Source organism: Lactuca serriola, chromosome 7 (assembly GCF_051521515.1).
Source record: "Lactuca serriola cultivar US96UC23 chromosome 7, Lser_US96UC23_V15, whole genome shotgun sequence".
In the NCBI taxonomy this organism is placed as follows: Eukaryota; Viridiplantae; Streptophyta; class Magnoliopsida; order Asterales; family Asteraceae; genus Lactuca; species Lactuca serriola.
The window spans coordinates 41,802,122-41,820,470 of NC_136414.1; the positions used below are offsets into that span (position 1 = coordinate 41,802,122).

The 18,349-nt window shown below is 43.7% G+C and overlaps 2 protein-coding genes across 2 annotated transcripts; both read right to left on the reverse strand.

Moving 5' to 3' along the window:
- Positions 1–310: 310 nt before the first annotated feature.
- Positions 311–2,014, reverse strand: LOC145063902 (uncharacterized). Its single transcript, XM_079011465.1, has 2 exons — positions 1,343–2,014; positions 311–949 (listed from the first exon to the last, which is right to left on the reverse strand). The coding sequence occupies exons 1-2, from the start codon at positions 2,012–2,014 to the stop codon at positions 311–313; spliced, it is 1,311 nt and encodes a 436-aa protein (XP_078867591.1).
- A 14,202-nt stretch (positions 2,015–16,216) lies between these two features.
- Positions 16,217–16,615, reverse strand: LOC145063903 (uncharacterized). Its single transcript, XM_079011466.1, has one exon. The coding sequence runs from the start codon at positions 16,613–16,615 to the stop codon at positions 16,217–16,219; it is 399 nt and encodes a 132-aa protein (XP_078867592.1).
- Positions 16,616–18,349: the final 1,734 nt, after the last annotated feature.

Genomic DNA, 18,349 nt, shown 5'->3' on the forward strand with positions numbered 1-18,349 from the left:
CGCCCCGGTGCGCTGGGCATTTCGTTTTGCCCTTACTGTTGTCGGCACACTGAGTGTCGATGTTGGGTGCTCTTAGCATCCAAAGATCTAGTTGTGCATGTGAACATTTACTCATTAAAAACTAATACACTAAGTATCGAAGATCAGCAATTGCATTATCATTCTATATTAACCTCGGATTTTTAAATACACTAAGTATTGAACTCATGCTACTGAGCATGGACATGTGTACTATAAGTACTTTGGGGTGTGCTACACTAAGTGGCATATCAATCAGCTGGGATTGCATCTCTTCCCCTCACAATTTTTTCTAGAAGAAATACTTCTTCAAATTCCTGGTGTTCCACGTTCTTGGAATCTGCATGCCTTCCATTGTTTCTAAAACATATGCACCGTTCCTATTTGCTTTTGTGACTCTATAAGGGCCTTCCCACGTTGGGCCTAAATTGCCTTGGGGATGGGCTCGAATCGCTTCGTTTTTCCTTAAAACGTACTCACCAACTCTGAATGCTTTCTCTTTTACCCTTTGATTGTAGTATCTTTCTGTTGCATGTTTATAAACAGCTTGGCGCATTTCAGACTTCTCATGCTTTTCCTCTAGGATATCTAGGTTCATCCTTAGGTCTTGTGCATTGCTTTCCTCATCCCTGATGGTCACCCTTAATGTGTTCATCGCCACTTCCATGGGAAGCATGGCCTCCGTTCCATACGTTAGGCTGAAAGGGGTTTCCTTTGTGCTTGTTCGTGGTGTGGTTATGTACGACCACAACACTGTCGATAGCTTCTCCGCCCAATTCCCTTTTGCTTTGCCTAACCTCTTCTTGATTCCATTCACAATGGTTCGATTGGATACCTCCGTCTGCCCGTTCGCTTGCGGGTGTGCTACTGATGTGAAGTGCTGGCTTATCCCTTTGGTGGCGCACCATTCTCTGAACGGGTTCTCCGCGAACTACAGGCCATTGTCGCTGATAAGAACTTTGGGTGTCCCAAATCTTGTCATGATATTCCTCCATACAAATTTTATCACGTGCCTCCCCGATATGCACGTCAGTGGTTCCGCTTCAATCCACTTTGTGATGTAGTCCACGACCACCACCACATACTTTAGCCTTCCTGATGCTTCTGGGAATGGGCCCACTATATCTATGTCGCATTGGTAGAAAAGCCACGGGCTGGATATGTTATGTAGAAACACTGGGGGATTTGCTTGAACTGGGGCATAGGACTGACACTCCCCACATCTCCTGGTCATTTCTATCGCATCTTGTTTTATCGTTGGCCAATATACCCCCATTCGCAGCACCTTGCCCGTTAAGGCCCGTGCCCCCTCATGTGCACCTACCTGGCCTGAGTGTGCCTCCTGTAGCAATTCTCTCCCTTTGACATGGTCCACACACTTCAGCCATGGCGTCGTGAACCATTTTTTGTATAATTCTCCATTAACCAATGCATATGAGGGCGCTTTTATACGTATCTTCCTAGCTTCGCCATGATCCTCTGCCAATATTCCCCTCTGCAAGTATTCCCTGAACGGTGTCATCCACGTGGGTCCGACTGGGGCTAGAACATTCACTTGTTGTTCGTCTATACTTCTATCGCGGAGTACTTCTACCAGGACCTTCTTTGAAAAATGGTCGAAGCATGTAGATGCTAACTTACTCAGAGCATCTGCCCTCTTGTTTTTACTCCTAGGTATCTGCTTGATCGTAAACAGCTCGAACGATCCTACCAATTGCTTCACCATCTTTACATATTTTCCCATCCTATGATCTCTTACTTCGAAACTCCCATTAACCTGGTTTGCCGCTAGCCTCAAGTCGGTTAGGGCCGTTATAGCTTTCGCCCCCATCCGCTTGGCTAGGCGTAGCCCGGCCAGCAGCGCCTCGTATTCTGCTTCATTGTTTGACGTGTGGAAATCGAAACGGAGGGCGTAGGTTACCTCTTCTCCTTCTGGGCAAGTTAAGATCAAGCCCGCCCCTAAGCCTTCTCTACTAGACGTCTCGTCCGTATACATGGTCTATGAATTGTTCCCGGCTGGGACCCCCTCAACTGCCCACACTTTTTCTTTGGACGGGTCCCTTCCATCCCGGATTTCTAGCAAGAAACTGGCTAACACTTGTCCATTGATACTTGTCCTTGGGCGGTAGTTTATGTCATGGTCTCCCAATTCAATCGCCCACTTTGCTAGCCGGCCCGACGTCTCCGGCTTGAGCAGTATCTGTTTGATGGGATAGCTTGTGAGCACCTCGATTTGGTGTGCTTGAAAGTATCGCCTTAGTCGCCGAGCCGCATCAATGAGTGCTAGGACCAGCCTCTCTAGCATGGGATAGTTGAGTTCTGGTCCTTGCAATGCTCTGTTAACGAAGTATACCGGTCTCTGCTCCTCTTCTCTTTCTACAGTCAATGCTGTAGATATCGCTTCTCCTGATGTCGAGAGGTATACTTGCAGCGTCTCTCCAGGGACCGGACTAGCCAACGTGGGTAATTCCTGTAGCGCTTCCTTAATTCTTTGGAGCGCTTTTTCTGCTTCATTCGTCCACTGGAAATTTCTCTTCTCAATGTAACCCTTCAATGTGTGAAATAGCGGCATAGCTTTGTCAGCGGATTTCGAAATGAACCTGCTTAGAGCTATGAGTTTTCCATTCACACCCTGCGTATCTCTGAGGGAGCTCGGCGTTAGTGTCTCAATGAACTCATCCACTTTGGACGGGCTGGGCTGGATACCCTGCTTGGTAACGTAGTACCCCAGGAACTGCCCTTCTTCCACCCCAAACGTACATTTGGCTGGGTTCAGTTTCATCTTCACTTTCTCCAGGGTTTGGAAAGTTTCTTCACCATCCTGTAACATCTTGTCTTCATGTGGGCTCTTTATCACCATGTCGTCCACAGATACCTCGATGTTTCTCCCGATCTGCTTAGCAAATATTGAGTCTACCAGGCGCTGATATGTGGCCCCTGCATTCTTTAGTCCGAAAGGCATCTTAGTGTAGCAAAAAGTGCCATGATCCGTGTTGAAGGTTGTTTTCTCCTCATCTTCTTTTCTCATCAAGATCTGGTGATACCCCTTGTATGCATCCAGGAAGCACTTTAACTTAAATCCTTGTAACGACTCCACTTTCTGGTCAATCTCTGGAAGAGGATAACAATCTTTAGGGCATGCCTTGTTTAAGTCGGAAAAATCGATGCACATACGCGATGACCCGTCTTGCTTGCGGACCATAACTGGGTTCGCAATCCATGTCGGGAATATTGCTTCCAGTACTATCCCGGCTTCTATCAACTTGGCCACTTCTGCATTAATTGCCCTATTACGGTCTCCTCCCTAGATTCTCCTTTTTTGCTTAACCTCCTTTGCGCCGGGTTTAATTACAAGCTTGTGCCCGATGACCTTCCTTTCTACCCCTATCATGTCTGTTGGGGCACATGCGAACACATGTTTGTATCGTTTGAGTAAGTCGATCAGCACTCTTCTTGTGCGGGTTGGGAGATCGTATCCAGCGCTAACTGGCTGATCGGGGTGTCTTTCATTGATTATTTCCTTGCCTTTCCTGGGGTTGCGCTTGAGTCTCTTTGTCTCTTTGGTTATTTCTGCTGGCTTCATGATTGTGTAGCATTGCAATTCTTTGGGTGGAGTGGCCAACACCGTAGCCGTGCCTATTGGGGTGTCAAATTTCATGATCTCATGCATAGTTGATGGCATTGCCCCCAGCTTCAAGAGGGCTGTTCTTCCCATGATGATGTTGTGCTCTGCCGAGTGTCGGATGACCACAAAGTCTATCAAGGCGGTTTTCTTTCACTGTTTGTCGTGGCTAGTAATGGTCAGGAGGAGGTGGATTGTGCCCAGCGGCCATAGGCTATGACCTGTGAATCCTACCAGCCTCCCTGTCGTGGGTCGTAAGTTATCCTTCCAGCGGTCTAGGAGGAGTCGGAAGCAATGCTCATAGATGATGTCCGTCGAACTCCCAGTGTCGACATAGACCCTATGTATGGTTATGTCTCTGATGGAGGCTTGTATTACCAACGGGTCGTCGCCCCTCCATCCTTCCGGTTGGGGGTCTTCCATGGAGAATGTGAGCGTGCGTGCCGAAGGTTTGGCGGTCTCCTCTCTCCCCCATTCCTCTTCCTTGCTTCTCTTATTGCGTATCATGAATATTTCCTTAGGCTGGGTGCCTTCGTGGGGTGTATCTTTGGCGTTTTTAGCATCGAACTTGGCGCGCGGGCTTCGTGCTACTTCCACCAGATCTCCTTTGAGTTGCTTTTCTTCCATCTCTTTCTTTAGTACCGAACAGTTGGCCGTATCATGTGTCTTACTCTTGTGAAACTCACAGTATCGGCTCTTGGGTAACTTGGCCGGCTGCTGTTTCTCAGACACCACATACACTTCTGGGCGACGGCCGCGTCTATCGTCCTTGGTGAATGGTCGAAAGTGCGTCTGTGGTCTTCTTGCCTGGCCATAGTGCCTATTTCCCCCACGAAAATTCATGTAAGTCGGGTTGTGATGTTTGGTCGCCATAGCATTTAGGTAAGCTTGCTTGGCCACTTTGTGTGACAACCCAAGTTGTTCCGTTATGTTTCCCCGTTACCGTTAACGGAATATTCCACTGTATAAAAGTTCCGTTAATAGGAGGTCGTCAAATAAATAAATGTTTTATTTATTTATGCTTTATGTCGTTAAGTCGTAATAAGGAAAAACAAAAACTCATATTAAACATTTCCATTTAATTGGAAAAGTTAGTTTTTTTTATTACGACCACTAAATCGGGTACGACCAAAAGCCCCGTTAAACGTTAGTATCGGGTAGAATATCAATGAGCTCCAACTCCCACACATATATAAAGGGGAGTAAACTCCATTTGAGCCTTTTCCACCCTCTCTCTCTATACTCTCTCACTAGACTCGTTTTCGACCCGAATCCGCAACCAAACGCTTCCAAATCGTAAGTCCACTTACTCTAGCTTGTTATAAACATCTTGGCTTGTGATTATACCCCAAAAATCGGACTTAGAAGCTGTGAAAGAGGAGTTTACGGCCTAAGACCCTCCTTAGGCCGTAAACCCCTTAAATGTGGCCAAAATGACCCAAACTTGTCCCTTTAAGCCTAGGAACCAATTAAGGAGCTTGTCTAGGAGTGTTTAATCATAAAAACACAATGATTTGAGGCATAAAAGAGAGTTTATGGCCCAAGCACATGCTTAGGCCGTAAACACCTCTAAACCTTGCAAAAGTGCCCCAAAACACTCCTAAATCACCCTAGGGCTTAATACATAAATTAGGGGCATACCATTTAGGGTTTAGATCATTTAAACACAAGGAAATGAAGGGGGTAAAAGGATTTTACGGCCCAGACATGTGTCAAGGCCGTAAACACCTTCAAACATGCCAAAATAATGGTTTTTATTCCCCAAATGGCCTTAGACTATTTCTATAAAATGCTAGGAGGGTATTAGGGGCTTGAAACTTCATTAAACTCATGGCATAGGAGTTCATGGCCGTGAACTCCATTAGGGATGGCTCATGGGCCGTAAACTCCCTAATGAAGCCCTTAAAGACCTTAAACTCGCTCATGCCTTTTGGATTTGGACTTAGAAAAATTCCACTAACAAGATAGAGCCTTAAAACACACTAGAACCCCTCACCATGAGTTTACGACCATAAACTCATGGTGAGATGTCCCTGGGCCATAAACATAGCTTTGGGAGTTTACTCTCGGATAGTAAACTCCATTCCTAAGCCATACACACCTTTAGACGCTACCCGGGACACCCAAACACTTATCCCAAAGTGTTTCCGCTCCTTTGTGTGCGTATATTTGTTTAATTAGTATTAAATATACAAATTGTATGTGAACATATGTTAAATAGGTCATTGAGTGTGTTCGAGTCCTTACGTGACACCGAACGCCCAAACGGCAACTTCGTCGGACCTACTTATACCAGGTGAGTTCATACCCCTAAATGAACCTTTTAATGTTTTTACATGTTTTATAGGGGGGAATACATGTTAAACATGCCAGTTATCATATCAATCACATGTGATTGATAATCCGCATGCACAAGGATTTACCACACTGTATACTGTTTTACCGAGTAGGACACTATAAATGGTTTTATAAAAGGTTTTCACTTGTTCAAATTCTTACTTTTACTGCTTTCTCAAACTTTCATTTCAAACAGATTTATGAAAGGTTTCCAAAGAATTTCTAAAAGTTTTAAGTCAAACTTATTTCACAAAGGAATACCAAGTCGTGATTTTCTTAAAATATAAAGGTTTTCCAAGGTTTACGTCTATGTTTTATACTTCTACTCGATAACGTTTCCATTTCGTGATACACTTATACTTGATAACGTTTCCACTTCGTGATACAGTTATACTTGATAACGTTTCCACTTTGTGATACACTTATACTTGATAACGTTTCCACTTCGTGATACATTTATACCTGATGGACGCTTATACTTGTTCACACTCTTACTTAGTGATACTTTCCTACTTCACTTATAGTTGATATCGCTTCTACTTCACTTATACTTGATACGCTCCTACTTCACTTGTGGAACGCTCTTACTTCACTCGTTAGACACTCCTACTTCACAAGAATCACTCCTATTTGTTACACCCTCAGTTGTAGTTAGATGTATGTCTATGCTTGTCTAGATGCATATAAGTAATGAATCGGAGGACTTAGGAAGGCTTGTCCGCCGTATTTCCTTTTCTTCATTGAGATGTGGTCTGGTGGGATCGGATGCTCGTTTGAAGGTCGTTTGATTCATTAGTTATATATTATGTATACGAGTATGGACGTACAGGTATGCTCTAGTCAGTTCAGTTAAGAGTCTCTACCTCTAGTTCAGCACTTACATTAGAAACACACTACCCACTAATTGGAAGTCTCTACCCACTATTTGGGATTCATCTTCAGGACACGGCCTTCTCCGTCGTCTAGTTGGTAACCAGAGTCTCCTGTAGGGAGAGCGGACATTGTGTGTATAGATCTATACGGGATTGACACCCCCGCACCCTGACTGATAGCTACAGTCCACGGCCTACCAAGCCAAGGGGTGACAAATGTCACATATTTTATAATCGATTATAGGGCGTTTGGAACTCTAGTCAGTATGGTTACGAGTATCCTGGGTTACCTTATAATTCATGGTCTTAAGGTAACGGTATTCACCGGCAATTTACACTGTATGTTGGTAACCCATTTTTCAGAGTCACACTGTCTTGACCTTGCAAGATGTATCTTTCATTTGATACTATCTGCGGTCTGTATTCTCTGTTTTAGACCTTACTAGACGCATCATTCATTTGATGTTTTTTGGGGTCTATATCCACTTTATTCACTTTTTTAGACCTTGCTAGACGTATCATTCAGTTGGCACTGTCTGGGGTCTGTGTTCACTGTATTAGACCTTACTAGCTGTACCTTTCATTTGGTACCGCCTGGGTTCTATGTCTCTTTCTGTTAGACTGAGCCAGGCGTGTCGTTCGTTCGATACTCTCCTGGAGTCTGTGATTCCTTTGCCTTAGTCAGCAGTCCTCACTGCTGAGGCATATGTTATTTCCCTGTTGTCTCTTGCCTTCTTTAATAATCAAATTTAGTATTTTGATAATGATAGTAATTAAGGGAAAGATACTTTTTACCACATAACACTGACCAGTCTTGGTAGAAGGCTGCTTTTATTAAAGAAAATACAGGATTTTCTGGAAAGAACTCTAATGCACTGTAAACACTTAAACTATTACTTCATAAAGTTATTTGACTAAATGACACTAAATACTTATGAACTCACCAGCATTTGTAAAAATTCCGATACTCGCTTTTCAAATAACTTGTATTCTTAGGTCAGCATTAGACAGGTACATCCCTGGAGCTGTTGATGAAGATAGCTTAGTACCATGTTGTACTTATTACATTTGCCTGTATTACATTGATACTTTGTAATGTAAATTATGTAAAACTATTACTATTAATGCAATGTTTTGTTGTACTTTGATTACTATAATGCATGTGTTGTGATACTTGACATGACGTCATCCACCCCATAACGTTTCCGCCGTTCCGGTTTTGGGGTGTGGCAGATTGGTATCAGAGCATTGTTTATAGTGAGATAGGTATATCAATTCATAAAAGATATACAACCTATAAACACAAAGGGATAAAACACTCTGAACAAGAATTATACTTTAAAATATAACCATATTTTACCAAAGTATAATAACATCCAGAATCTAAACACTCGAACAGAAGTATCACAAGAAGAACAAGAATAAAAGTCTTCGGATGTTGAGCATTACCGTCAAACCTGGGCAGTTATGTAATTGTAAGCAGGAATAAATGTAACCTGATCAACTACATTTATCCAAGATGCGATGAACATGTGGTTGGGAGTGATAGTGGTGTACAACAGGTCGGAAACTTACCAACTAGGATTGCTAGAGCCAAACATAAAGTTAAAATACTATAGGAGTATTTTCAAATGCTAAAAGATTCACACTAATCCTAGAATGATACTCAGAAGATAAGAAACAAACAAGAATTAAAATACCATAGGGGTATTTTAGGATGCATAAACAACTTTGTGTGAAGAACTAAAAAGATCCTTATTAATATACCTATGACTACAGAGGGTATACTCCCAAGGTTATATATAATAAGGATCCTATAGGCTAAGAATGTGTGGTTTCGCTCTACTTCCTTTTCCTCGTTGGGATGTGGATATAGAGTAGTATCACATATTCGAAGGCCTATCGGATCTAAGTTATATATGATTTGTATACCCTGTGTAATCGTAGCAGGACTCGATATGGATCATACAGTGAAATGTTAATAATCTTTTAGGATTCTTTAGACATTTCCATTCTCGCGCGAACCCTGTAGACAACCCTATCCACTTCAGTACTCGGCATAAGAGTTGATTTAGATCCAGAAGAGGTTCATTGAGAAGATTTCCAGTTCGGAAATAAATGAACTGGGTTGGGACTATTGAATTCACCAAGTGCCTATATCTTTTAGGGACATCGGTGAGAAAATTGGCCTAAGCTTCCGAGATTCCCATTTGTCCACCATGAAGTGATGACACCCAGAGTCAGAATCAGAAGCAAGGCGGAGTAGAGATTCAATATGTCCATACGAGGAGAGAACCCTAGGTAACTACCTGAAGGAAACCAACATCGATTCTAGTCAAAGATACGAGGCATACAGCGGGAGCCAGTACATGGAACCCGAGAAGTGTCTTTTTCCTCGTGTTCGTCACGATAATACACCCTTAAAATAATACAATTTAGTGAGTTAGTGGTTACACTACTCACGCTATGTGTTAGGTAAATCGTCGTTTCCCGTTGTCAATTACACGATTAGAGCGGATCCCCGCACCTCTATTGAAAGTATCTAGCCATAAGCCTTCATGAGCCTCTCTTTCCGCGGTTTCTTTCCGAATTGTTCTCAAATCTCTCCAGGCCAGAGAGTGAAACCTTTCCCAGTATAAAGGTAACGTAGTAGGAATGACTCGCATCTTATGGCCTTTTTCCGATACTCATACTCCTAACTTAATCACCGGGACTACATCATAGGGATGTAGGTCGACACTCAGACAACCAGTACCCGAGGCACGGGAAAGTTTATGCCTAATACAGTCAGGACAGATATGTCCAGGGTTAGCCATCATCTCTTATTATCTTGTATTCCTTTCCGTGTAGGAAAAACCATGCCTCCAAAGAAACGCAACCAGTCCACAAGCAAGAAACCTACTCTCTTATTCGATGAAGCTATGTTCCAAGCTGCAGTCTCGGTAGCCGTAGCAGCTGTCATGGCTCACCTGAATGCTAACAAGGCTAATGTTAGCAAGCTGCCTGTCGGGATTTCCGATCCTAGCAATGGACAGCAGCAACCAACACTTTCATACCCAGTTACCCAAGAACCTCACTCAAATCCACTGAAGAGAAAGATCAGGATCGAGGAGGGAAGTACCTCGGCTCAAGGACCTTCCGAAGGGCAGCGAGCTGAGACAGTTAAATTCCCTGCCAACCCTTCCATCCCTACACCTAGGAGACCATACTTAGGAAACCTTCCCCATTGCAGCAAGTGTAGCTACCATCATCATGGTGTCTACCGGGAGCTCTATTGTGCTAGGTGCCACATGTTGGGGCATACTGCTCACGTCTGCAGAACCCCGATTGAGTTCATTACATCAACCACCAATGTGGCGACCCGTACAGTTTGCCACCTATGTGGTGAAGTGGGACACTTCAAGAAGGACTGTCCAACTGAAGGGAAAGACAGGGACACAGGAGGAGCCTAACTCTACTGCTTAAGGAGAAGCATCAAGACACTCGGTAGATTTTTGGTACGTCTCTCAATCTCAGATAACTAAACTAAATACATTAAAAAGGATAATTCAAATGTAAATACTTCTTCAATAAGGCGAAAGTCGCAGCAGTGTTATAAAATTTAAAAATTCATCAGGTAAAACTATAATGGTTAAACATATACATTACGGCCATGTATAGTTAAGATGGAAAGACCTAGAGTGAGTGAAGGCCGCCTCATTTCCTGTTCCTTGTTTGGTTGTGGATTTAGGGCGGAGTCGCTCAGACAACAGTCCTCCCCACCTTAACTATACATGACTAGTATATGTAGGCGGTTATAGAAATGCCTCGTGAGAATCCATTCATGAAAAGGTACCCTAATCGGAAACACTTAGAACTCTCTATAGTTCCGCGTCGACTCTATCGGTCCAAGTATCCGCGGTAGTGATACATAGGACAAAACCCGAGATGCCTAGAACTTGTGTGCCTGTTCGGCACACGACTCTATCGATCTTCATTATATATCATGTCGGAGTGTGCCAACTTCAACGACTCTATTGATCATGGTTTGACTTCGTGCAACCATGTGTACACTCTTAGTGCTGTGTAAAAAGAACTGTCTCCGTATCCATGTCGGCAAATAAAGGTTCTCCCGAACCTAAACCTAACACAAATAATGAAACCTAATGCAATTCATTAATCGTCCCTTTTATCTCAAACCTTCCGAAGTGCCCAGGAGAGGGGTACCGCGCGCTGTTAACCAACCCTCCTTAGACAGATAAGAACCGAAGCGAAAGGTACTGCATGCATTCCAGAAGACGATAACCATCCGAAGCATACCTAGTAGATTCCCTAGAAAGACCCTTCATCCTATCCTATGGACCGGGAGCTAGAGTCAAGAGAACCACTGTGGGTTGAGCTACTATGATGACCACAAATCCGAAGTTGTTGTCATTCCGCTTGAGCCAACATAGTAGCTAACACCCTCGGTTGGTAAAGAAATCTGAGTCGTAAAAGTCAAGGACATTGACTACGACCATCCATTCACCCTCAATCCCCCGATTTAAGCATCGCAGCGGATATTCCAGTAATCCTAAAGTTGCGATGAGTTAAACTCCGAGAAGAATGGATGAGGAGATTAAAGTTCCGAGTAATGGAACTCTATACTCACTAGATTTGACCTAGACCGAGAAAACTCAGAACCTTCGGAAGAGTAGTGCAGTAGATGCCCACACTACTCAGGCACTTCGTCCACCCTGTTACAGACAAGTAGTGCCTAAGATCCTCCACCCTCTCGCGTGGAGGAAATCGTCGTCGCCGTGTAGACGATAGACTTCATTCTCCGAAGTGAACACTAGAATACCGAGAACCACAGGATAATCTCCGCAGCCAAGAATACTTGATCAAAGTGCGAAAGTAGTTGCGTGAAGCCTCATGACCCATATCCCGAAGAGATCATAGACTTGACACCAGCCTTGGTGTTAGTCGAGGGGTTATGCAGGAACGTACGCTTTCCGCACTAGAATAAACCAAGACTTAGAGATTCATTGGGCTATTAGGTGTTCCACGAATACTATCTCGCGCAGAAATAGTAGAACCACCTCCCGAGATAGTCCAACACTTGTCTGGTGAAACTCTATCTCCCCGACCCTCAGAGTTTCCGCATCTCAAGAGCCTTTAGTGCATATTCATTTTGCACAAGCTTGAGATAGACCCTCTACAGCAAACAGATAACCGTAGATACGCAACCCATCCGATGACCTAGAAAGTCGCTATCAGCCAGTTGACAGGAAACGCAAAACCAAAGACCACCCGAGCTTTCTAAGAACCAACCTGAAGGACTACACTACCAGTACGGGAGAGAACGTTAGGAACTTCGGAATGGCAATCGCGCTAGTAATGATCTTGCCATAGAAGTACACTATGTTCTAAGTACTGAAAGGCTCTACCCTTCCGAGAGCTTAGTACCATCTAAAAATCCTCAGAGGTTTGGTCCAACCCTCTTCAGACCACTACTACCTTCGAATATACCACAAGATTCACACCCGATCGATCCACTTCTTAGACTTGATACGTGATTTCCCGACAACACTTTTCGTGCCTCACTCATCTTGATAGAATCCATTGAGAACCCTAACCTTGTAGATACACCAGTTGGAACCCACTAGCTACAGGAAACGGAATCCGCATCCCGTACGTGGTCTGCTGGAATGACAAACACAGACTAGAGTTCACTTGGGAATGCGAGGACAACTGTATAGGAAGTACTCTCTTACCTCTACTTGGCCATTCATACCTACTTCCTTGCCTATACCTGAATTTCGGGACGAAATTCCCTCTAACGGGGGGATGATGTGACAACCCAAGTTGTTCTGTTACGTTTCCCCGTTACCGTTAACGGAATATTCCACTGTATAAAAGTTATGTTAATAGGAGGTCGTCAAATAAATAAATGTTTTATTTATTTATGTTTTATGTCGTTAAGTCATAATAAGGAAAAATAAAAACTCGTATTACACATTTCCATTTATTTGAAAAAGTTAGTTTTTATTATTACGACCACTAAATCGGGTACGACCAAAAGCCCCGTTAAACGACAGTATCAGGTAGAATATCACTGAGCTCCAACTCCCACACATATATAAAGGGGAGTAAACTCCATTTGAGCCTATTCCACCCTCTCTCTCTTTATACTCTCTCTCTAGACTCGTTTTCGACCCGAATCCGCAACCAAACGCTTCCAAATCGTAAGTCCACTTACCCTAGCTTGTTCTAAACATCTTGGCTTGTGATTATACCCCAAAAATCGGACTTAGAAGCTGTGAAAGAGGAGTTTACGGCCTAAGACCCTCCTTAGGCCGTAAACCCCTTAAATTTGGCCAAAATGACCCAAACTTGTCCCTTTAAGCCTACGAACCAATTAAGGAGCTTGTCTAGGAGTGTTTAATCATAAAAACACAATGATTTGAGGCATAAAAGAGAGTTTACGGCCCAAGCACATGCTTAGGCTGTAAACACCTCTAAACCTTGCAAAAGTGCCCCAAAACACTCCTAAATCACCCTAGGGCTTAATACATAAATTAGGGGCATACCATTTAGGGTTTAGATCATTTAAACACAAGGAAATGAAGGTGTAAAAGGAGTTTACGGCCCAGACATGTGTCAAGGCCGTAAACACCTTCAAACATGCCAAAATAATGGTTTTTATTCCCCAAATAGCCTTAGACTATTTCTATAAAATGCTAGGAGGGTATTAGGGGCTTGAAACTTCATTAAACTCATGGCATAGGAGTTCACGGCCGTGAACTCCCTTAGGGATGGTTCATGGGCGGTAAACTCCCTATTGAAGCCCTTAAAGACCTTAAACTCGCTCATGCCTTTTGGATTTGGAATTAGAAAAATTCCACTAACAAGATAGAGCCTTAAAACACACTAGAACCCTTCACCATGATTTTACGGCCGTAAACTCATGGTGAGATATCCCTGGGCCGTATACATAGCTTTGGGAATTTACTCTCGGATAGTAAACTTCATTCCTAAGCCATACACACCTTTAGACGCTACCCGGGACACCCAAACACTTATCCCAAAGTGTTTCCACTCCTTTGCATGCGTATATTTGTTTAATTAGTATTAAATATACTAATTGTATGTGAACATATGTTATCATATGTTAAATACGTCATTGAGTGTGTTCGAGTCCTTACGTGACACCGAACGCCCAAACGGCACCTTCGTCGGACCTACTTATACCAGGTGAGTTCATACCCCTGAATGAACCTTTTAATGTTTTTACATGTTTTATAGGGGGGGAATACAAGTTAAACCATGCCAGTTATCATATCAATCACATGTGATTGATAACCCGCATGCACAAGGATTTATGACACTGTATACTGTTTTACCGAGTAGGACACTATAAGTGGTTTTCTAAAAGGTTTTCACTTGTTCAAATTCTTACTCTTACTACTTTATCAAAGTTTCATTTCAAACGGATTTATGAAAGGTTTCCAAAGAATTTCTAAAAGTTTGAAGTCAAACTTATTTCACAAAGGAATACCAAGTCGTGATTTTCTTAAAATATAAAGGTTTTCCAAGGTTTACGTCTATGTTTTTATACTTCTACTCGATAACGTTTCCACTTCGTGATACACTTATACTTGATAACGTTTCCACTTCGTGATACACTTATACTTGATAACGTTTCCACTTCGTGATACACTTATACTTGATAATGTTTCCACTTCGTGATACATTTATACCTGATGGACGCTTATACTTGTTCACAGTCTTACCTAGTGATACGTTCCTACTTCACTTATACTTGATATCGCTTCTACTTCACTTATACTTGATACGCTCCTACTTCACTTGTTGAACGCTTTTACTTCACTCGTTAGACACTCTTACTTCACAAGAATCACTCTTACTTGTTACACACTCAGTTGTAGTTAGATGTATGTCTATGCTTGTCTAGATGCATATAAGTAATGAATCGAAGGACTTAGGAAGGCTTGTCCGCCCTATTTCCTTTTCTTCGTTGAGATGTGGTCTGGTGGGATCGGATGGCCATCCGAAGGTCTTTCGATTCATTAGTTATATATTATGTATACGAGTATGGACGTACATGTATGTTCTAGTCAGTTCAGTTAAGAGTCTCTACCTCTAGTTCAACACTTACATTAGAAACACACTAGCCACTAATTGGAAGTCTCTACCCACTATATGGGATGCATCTTCAGGACACGGCCTTCTCTGTTGTCTAGTTGGTAACCAGAGTCGCCTGTAGGGAGAGCGGACATTATGTGTATAGATCTATACGGGATTGACACCCCCGCACCCTGACTGATAGCTACAGTCCACGACCTACCAAGCCAAGGGGTGACAAATGTCACATATTTTATAGACGCTTGTAGGGCGTCTGGAACTCTAGTCAGTATGGTTACGAGTATCCCAGGTTACCTTATAATTCTTGGTCTTAAGGTAACGGTATTCACTGGCAATTTACACTGTATGCTGGTAACCCATTTTTCAGAGTCACACTGTTTTGACCTTGCAAGATGTATCTTTCATTTGATACTGTCTGCAGTCTGTATTCTCTGTTTTAGACCTTACTAGACGCATCATTCATTTGATGCTGTCTGGGGTCTGTATTCACTGTTTTAGACTTTGCTAGACGTATCATTCAGTTGATACTGTCTAGGGTTTGTGTTCACTGTATTAGACCTTACTAGCTGTACCTTTCATTTGGTACCGCCTGGGGTCTGTGTCTCTTTCTGTTAGACTGAGCCAGGCGTGTCATTCGTTTGATACTCTCCTGGAGTCTGTGATTCCTTTGCCTTAGTCAGCAGTCCTCACTGCTGAGGCATATGTTATTTCCCTGTTGTCTCTTGCCTTCTTTAATAATCAAATTTAGTATTTTGATAATGATAGTAATTAAGGGAAAACTACTTTTTACCACATAACACTGACTAGTCTTGGTAGAAGGCTGCTTTTATTAAAGAAGATATAGGATTTTCTGGAAAGAACTCTAATGCACTGTAAACACTTAAACTATTACTTCATAAAGTTATTTGACTAAAGGACACTAAATACTTATGAACTCACCAACATTTGTAAAAATGCTGATACTCGCTTTTCAAATAACTTGTATTCTCAGGTCAGCATTCGACAGGTACATCCCTGGAGCTGTTGATGAAGATAGCTTAGTACCATGCTGTACTTATTAGATTTGCCTGTATTACTTTGATACTTTGTAATGTAAATTATGTAAAACTATTACTATTAATGCAATGTTTTGTTGTACTTTGATTACTATAATGCATGTGTTGTGATACTTGACATGACATCATCCACCCCAGAACGTTTCCGCCGTTCCAGTTTTGGGGTGTGACACTTTGCTGTCTTCCTATCTCAGATATCGTTCCACCCTTTCCTTCAATTCGGCCCGTGTCAGGGGTTTCTTTCCCATGAGTTTCTGTGACAAGGGGCCTGGCAGGAGTCCCCATGTGAAGGCGTCGGCTATGATTCCTTCATCATGCCCTGGCACGTCCAGTGTAGCGTTTATGAACCTTGTGAAATATTCTCGTACAATTTCCCCCTCTTTCTGTTTACAGCCTATGATTGAATGAGAATCTCCCTTGTACTTGCATAGCTGCATGAAGTTGGTGAGGAAGAGGTACTTGAGCTGAGCAAAGTTTGAAATGCTGCCTAGTGGTAACGTCTTGAACCATGTACCGGCGTTGCCGTCGAGAGTCGTCGGGAAGTATGTACACCAGAACTTATCATTAAGCTTCAACGACGTCATCGTCCATTCGCATGTGTCGATGTGGCTATCCGGGTCGGTGGTTCCATTATACGTTTTGAGTGTTGGGAGCTTTGCTGTGTTTGGTATTTCATAATCCAACAGCTCTTTGACAAATGGGGACGTTACACTACGGGAAAAACCATCTTGGCTTGGGGCAATCGTCGGTCCCTGCTGATACTGATGGTTCACGCCATGCGGTGGCGGTGTAAGGTAGCCAGGACTTGGTCCATAGAAGGGGTATGGCTAGAAGGGTAGCTGGTAACTGTGATTGGAGGAGAAAGGGTGTATATGAGTAACAGCGCTGACCGTTACCGGGTGTTGTAGGCTGCCGTGGGCGGGTATAGCTGGTCCGGTCCATGCACTGACCATTGGGTAGATGGACGTTGGATGGTTTATCATGGCTTGCGCCAGCGGCGGCAACGTGGTCGTTGAACTCTGTCCACTCGTCAGCTGGAATGACGACGGTGTTGCAAACGACGGCGAGGTGTGGGAAACGTAGTTCGACGGAAACGTTGCTGGGTGGAGCAGTTGTGCCTGCTGTGTCGGCGATGCAAGGAATGGTGGCATCTGAAGTTGTGTAGACGGAAGTGGCCCCACCGCTGCCGTTCCTTGCTGGGAGAACGACGGTTGTGGGACATTTCCAACAACCGTTGTAGAAATTTCTTCACCCAAAATGGCCCTGTTGACCATTGTAGGCGGTGGTGTTTCGCCCAACGTCGTCATGGGACGTATGGGACTGACCGGTCGTCCCTCACTGCCGTTGGACGCCATTGACGTTTACTTTTGTGCTTTTTGTTTGTGTTCTTCGTCTCACCCATGGATGGCAACAAATGATTCGACCTTGCTCCTGTTCTATCCACCTGGTGCTCTCCGGCGTTCACTTATCATTGCAAGATCACAAGGAACGAAGGCTGTCAGCCACTTTCCGGGAAGGGCTCCCAGAAGAACGCTCTGACGGTCAAGTTAGAGGGTGTTTAGGGTATGTTTATATTCTCCGGTAGGGATCCAGAGAACTTACCTCGTAGGTCTGAGAGTGTACCCTTTTATACCTAGCTCCCTTGCCTGATCCGTACCAGACAAGATCGCTTTTTCAGGAGACAGGATCAGGGGCGCTGATTGGAGAGTCGTACCCTTTTATACCTAGCTCCCTTGCCTGATCCGTACCAGACAAGATCGCTTTTTCAGGAGACATGATCAGGGGCGCTGATTGGAGAGTCGTGCTCTAGAGAACTTACTGGCTCTTATTCTCCGGTAGGGATCCAGAGAACTTACTTCGTGATACACTTATATTTGATAACCGTTAGGGCGCTCTTATTGGCTCTGACGGTAATGGGGCGATCGTCCTGCCTCTCTCCTGACCGTTTCTTTTGTCTTGGAGCTAGGAGCATCTCTAGGTGGGCGCGAGCCTTTTGCCTGTGCGTTCCGCTCCCAAGGATACCAGCGGTCGCTAAGCCTGTTGGGCCGGGTCCGGTTGGCATGCACGAGCCTTTCGTCTGTGCCTTCCACTCCCGGGAGCCCTAGCGGATCCTAAACCTGTTGGGCTAGGCCTGGCTGGCATGTCCGGCTCGTGCTTCTGTCGTGCTGCCCTAGGCACGTCATCATGTTTCTTTATATCCATCTTTAGGATACTGTCTACATGCATCAACCTCTAAGGTTTTGTAACCCCTCGGGTCCTAATCTTGTTTGTTTATCGAAGAAGTCATTATATGGACTCAAACAGGCACCCCAGAGCAT

Bases quoted from the DNA above. Each gene is read 5' to 3' on its own strand.
- LOC145063902 (XM_079011465.1), bottom strand. From the start codon at position 2,014: ATGTATACGGACGAGACGTCTAGTAGAGAAGGCTTAGGGGCGGGCTTG. The intron at 950-1,342 runs GTAGGTGCACAT...AATGGCCTGTAG, and splicing joins AGGAGGCACACTCAGGCCAG to TTCGCGGAGAACCCGTTCAG.
- LOC145063903 (XM_079011466.1), bottom strand. From the start codon at position 16,615: ATGACGTCGTTGAAGCTTAATGATAAGTTCTGGTGTACATACTTCCCG.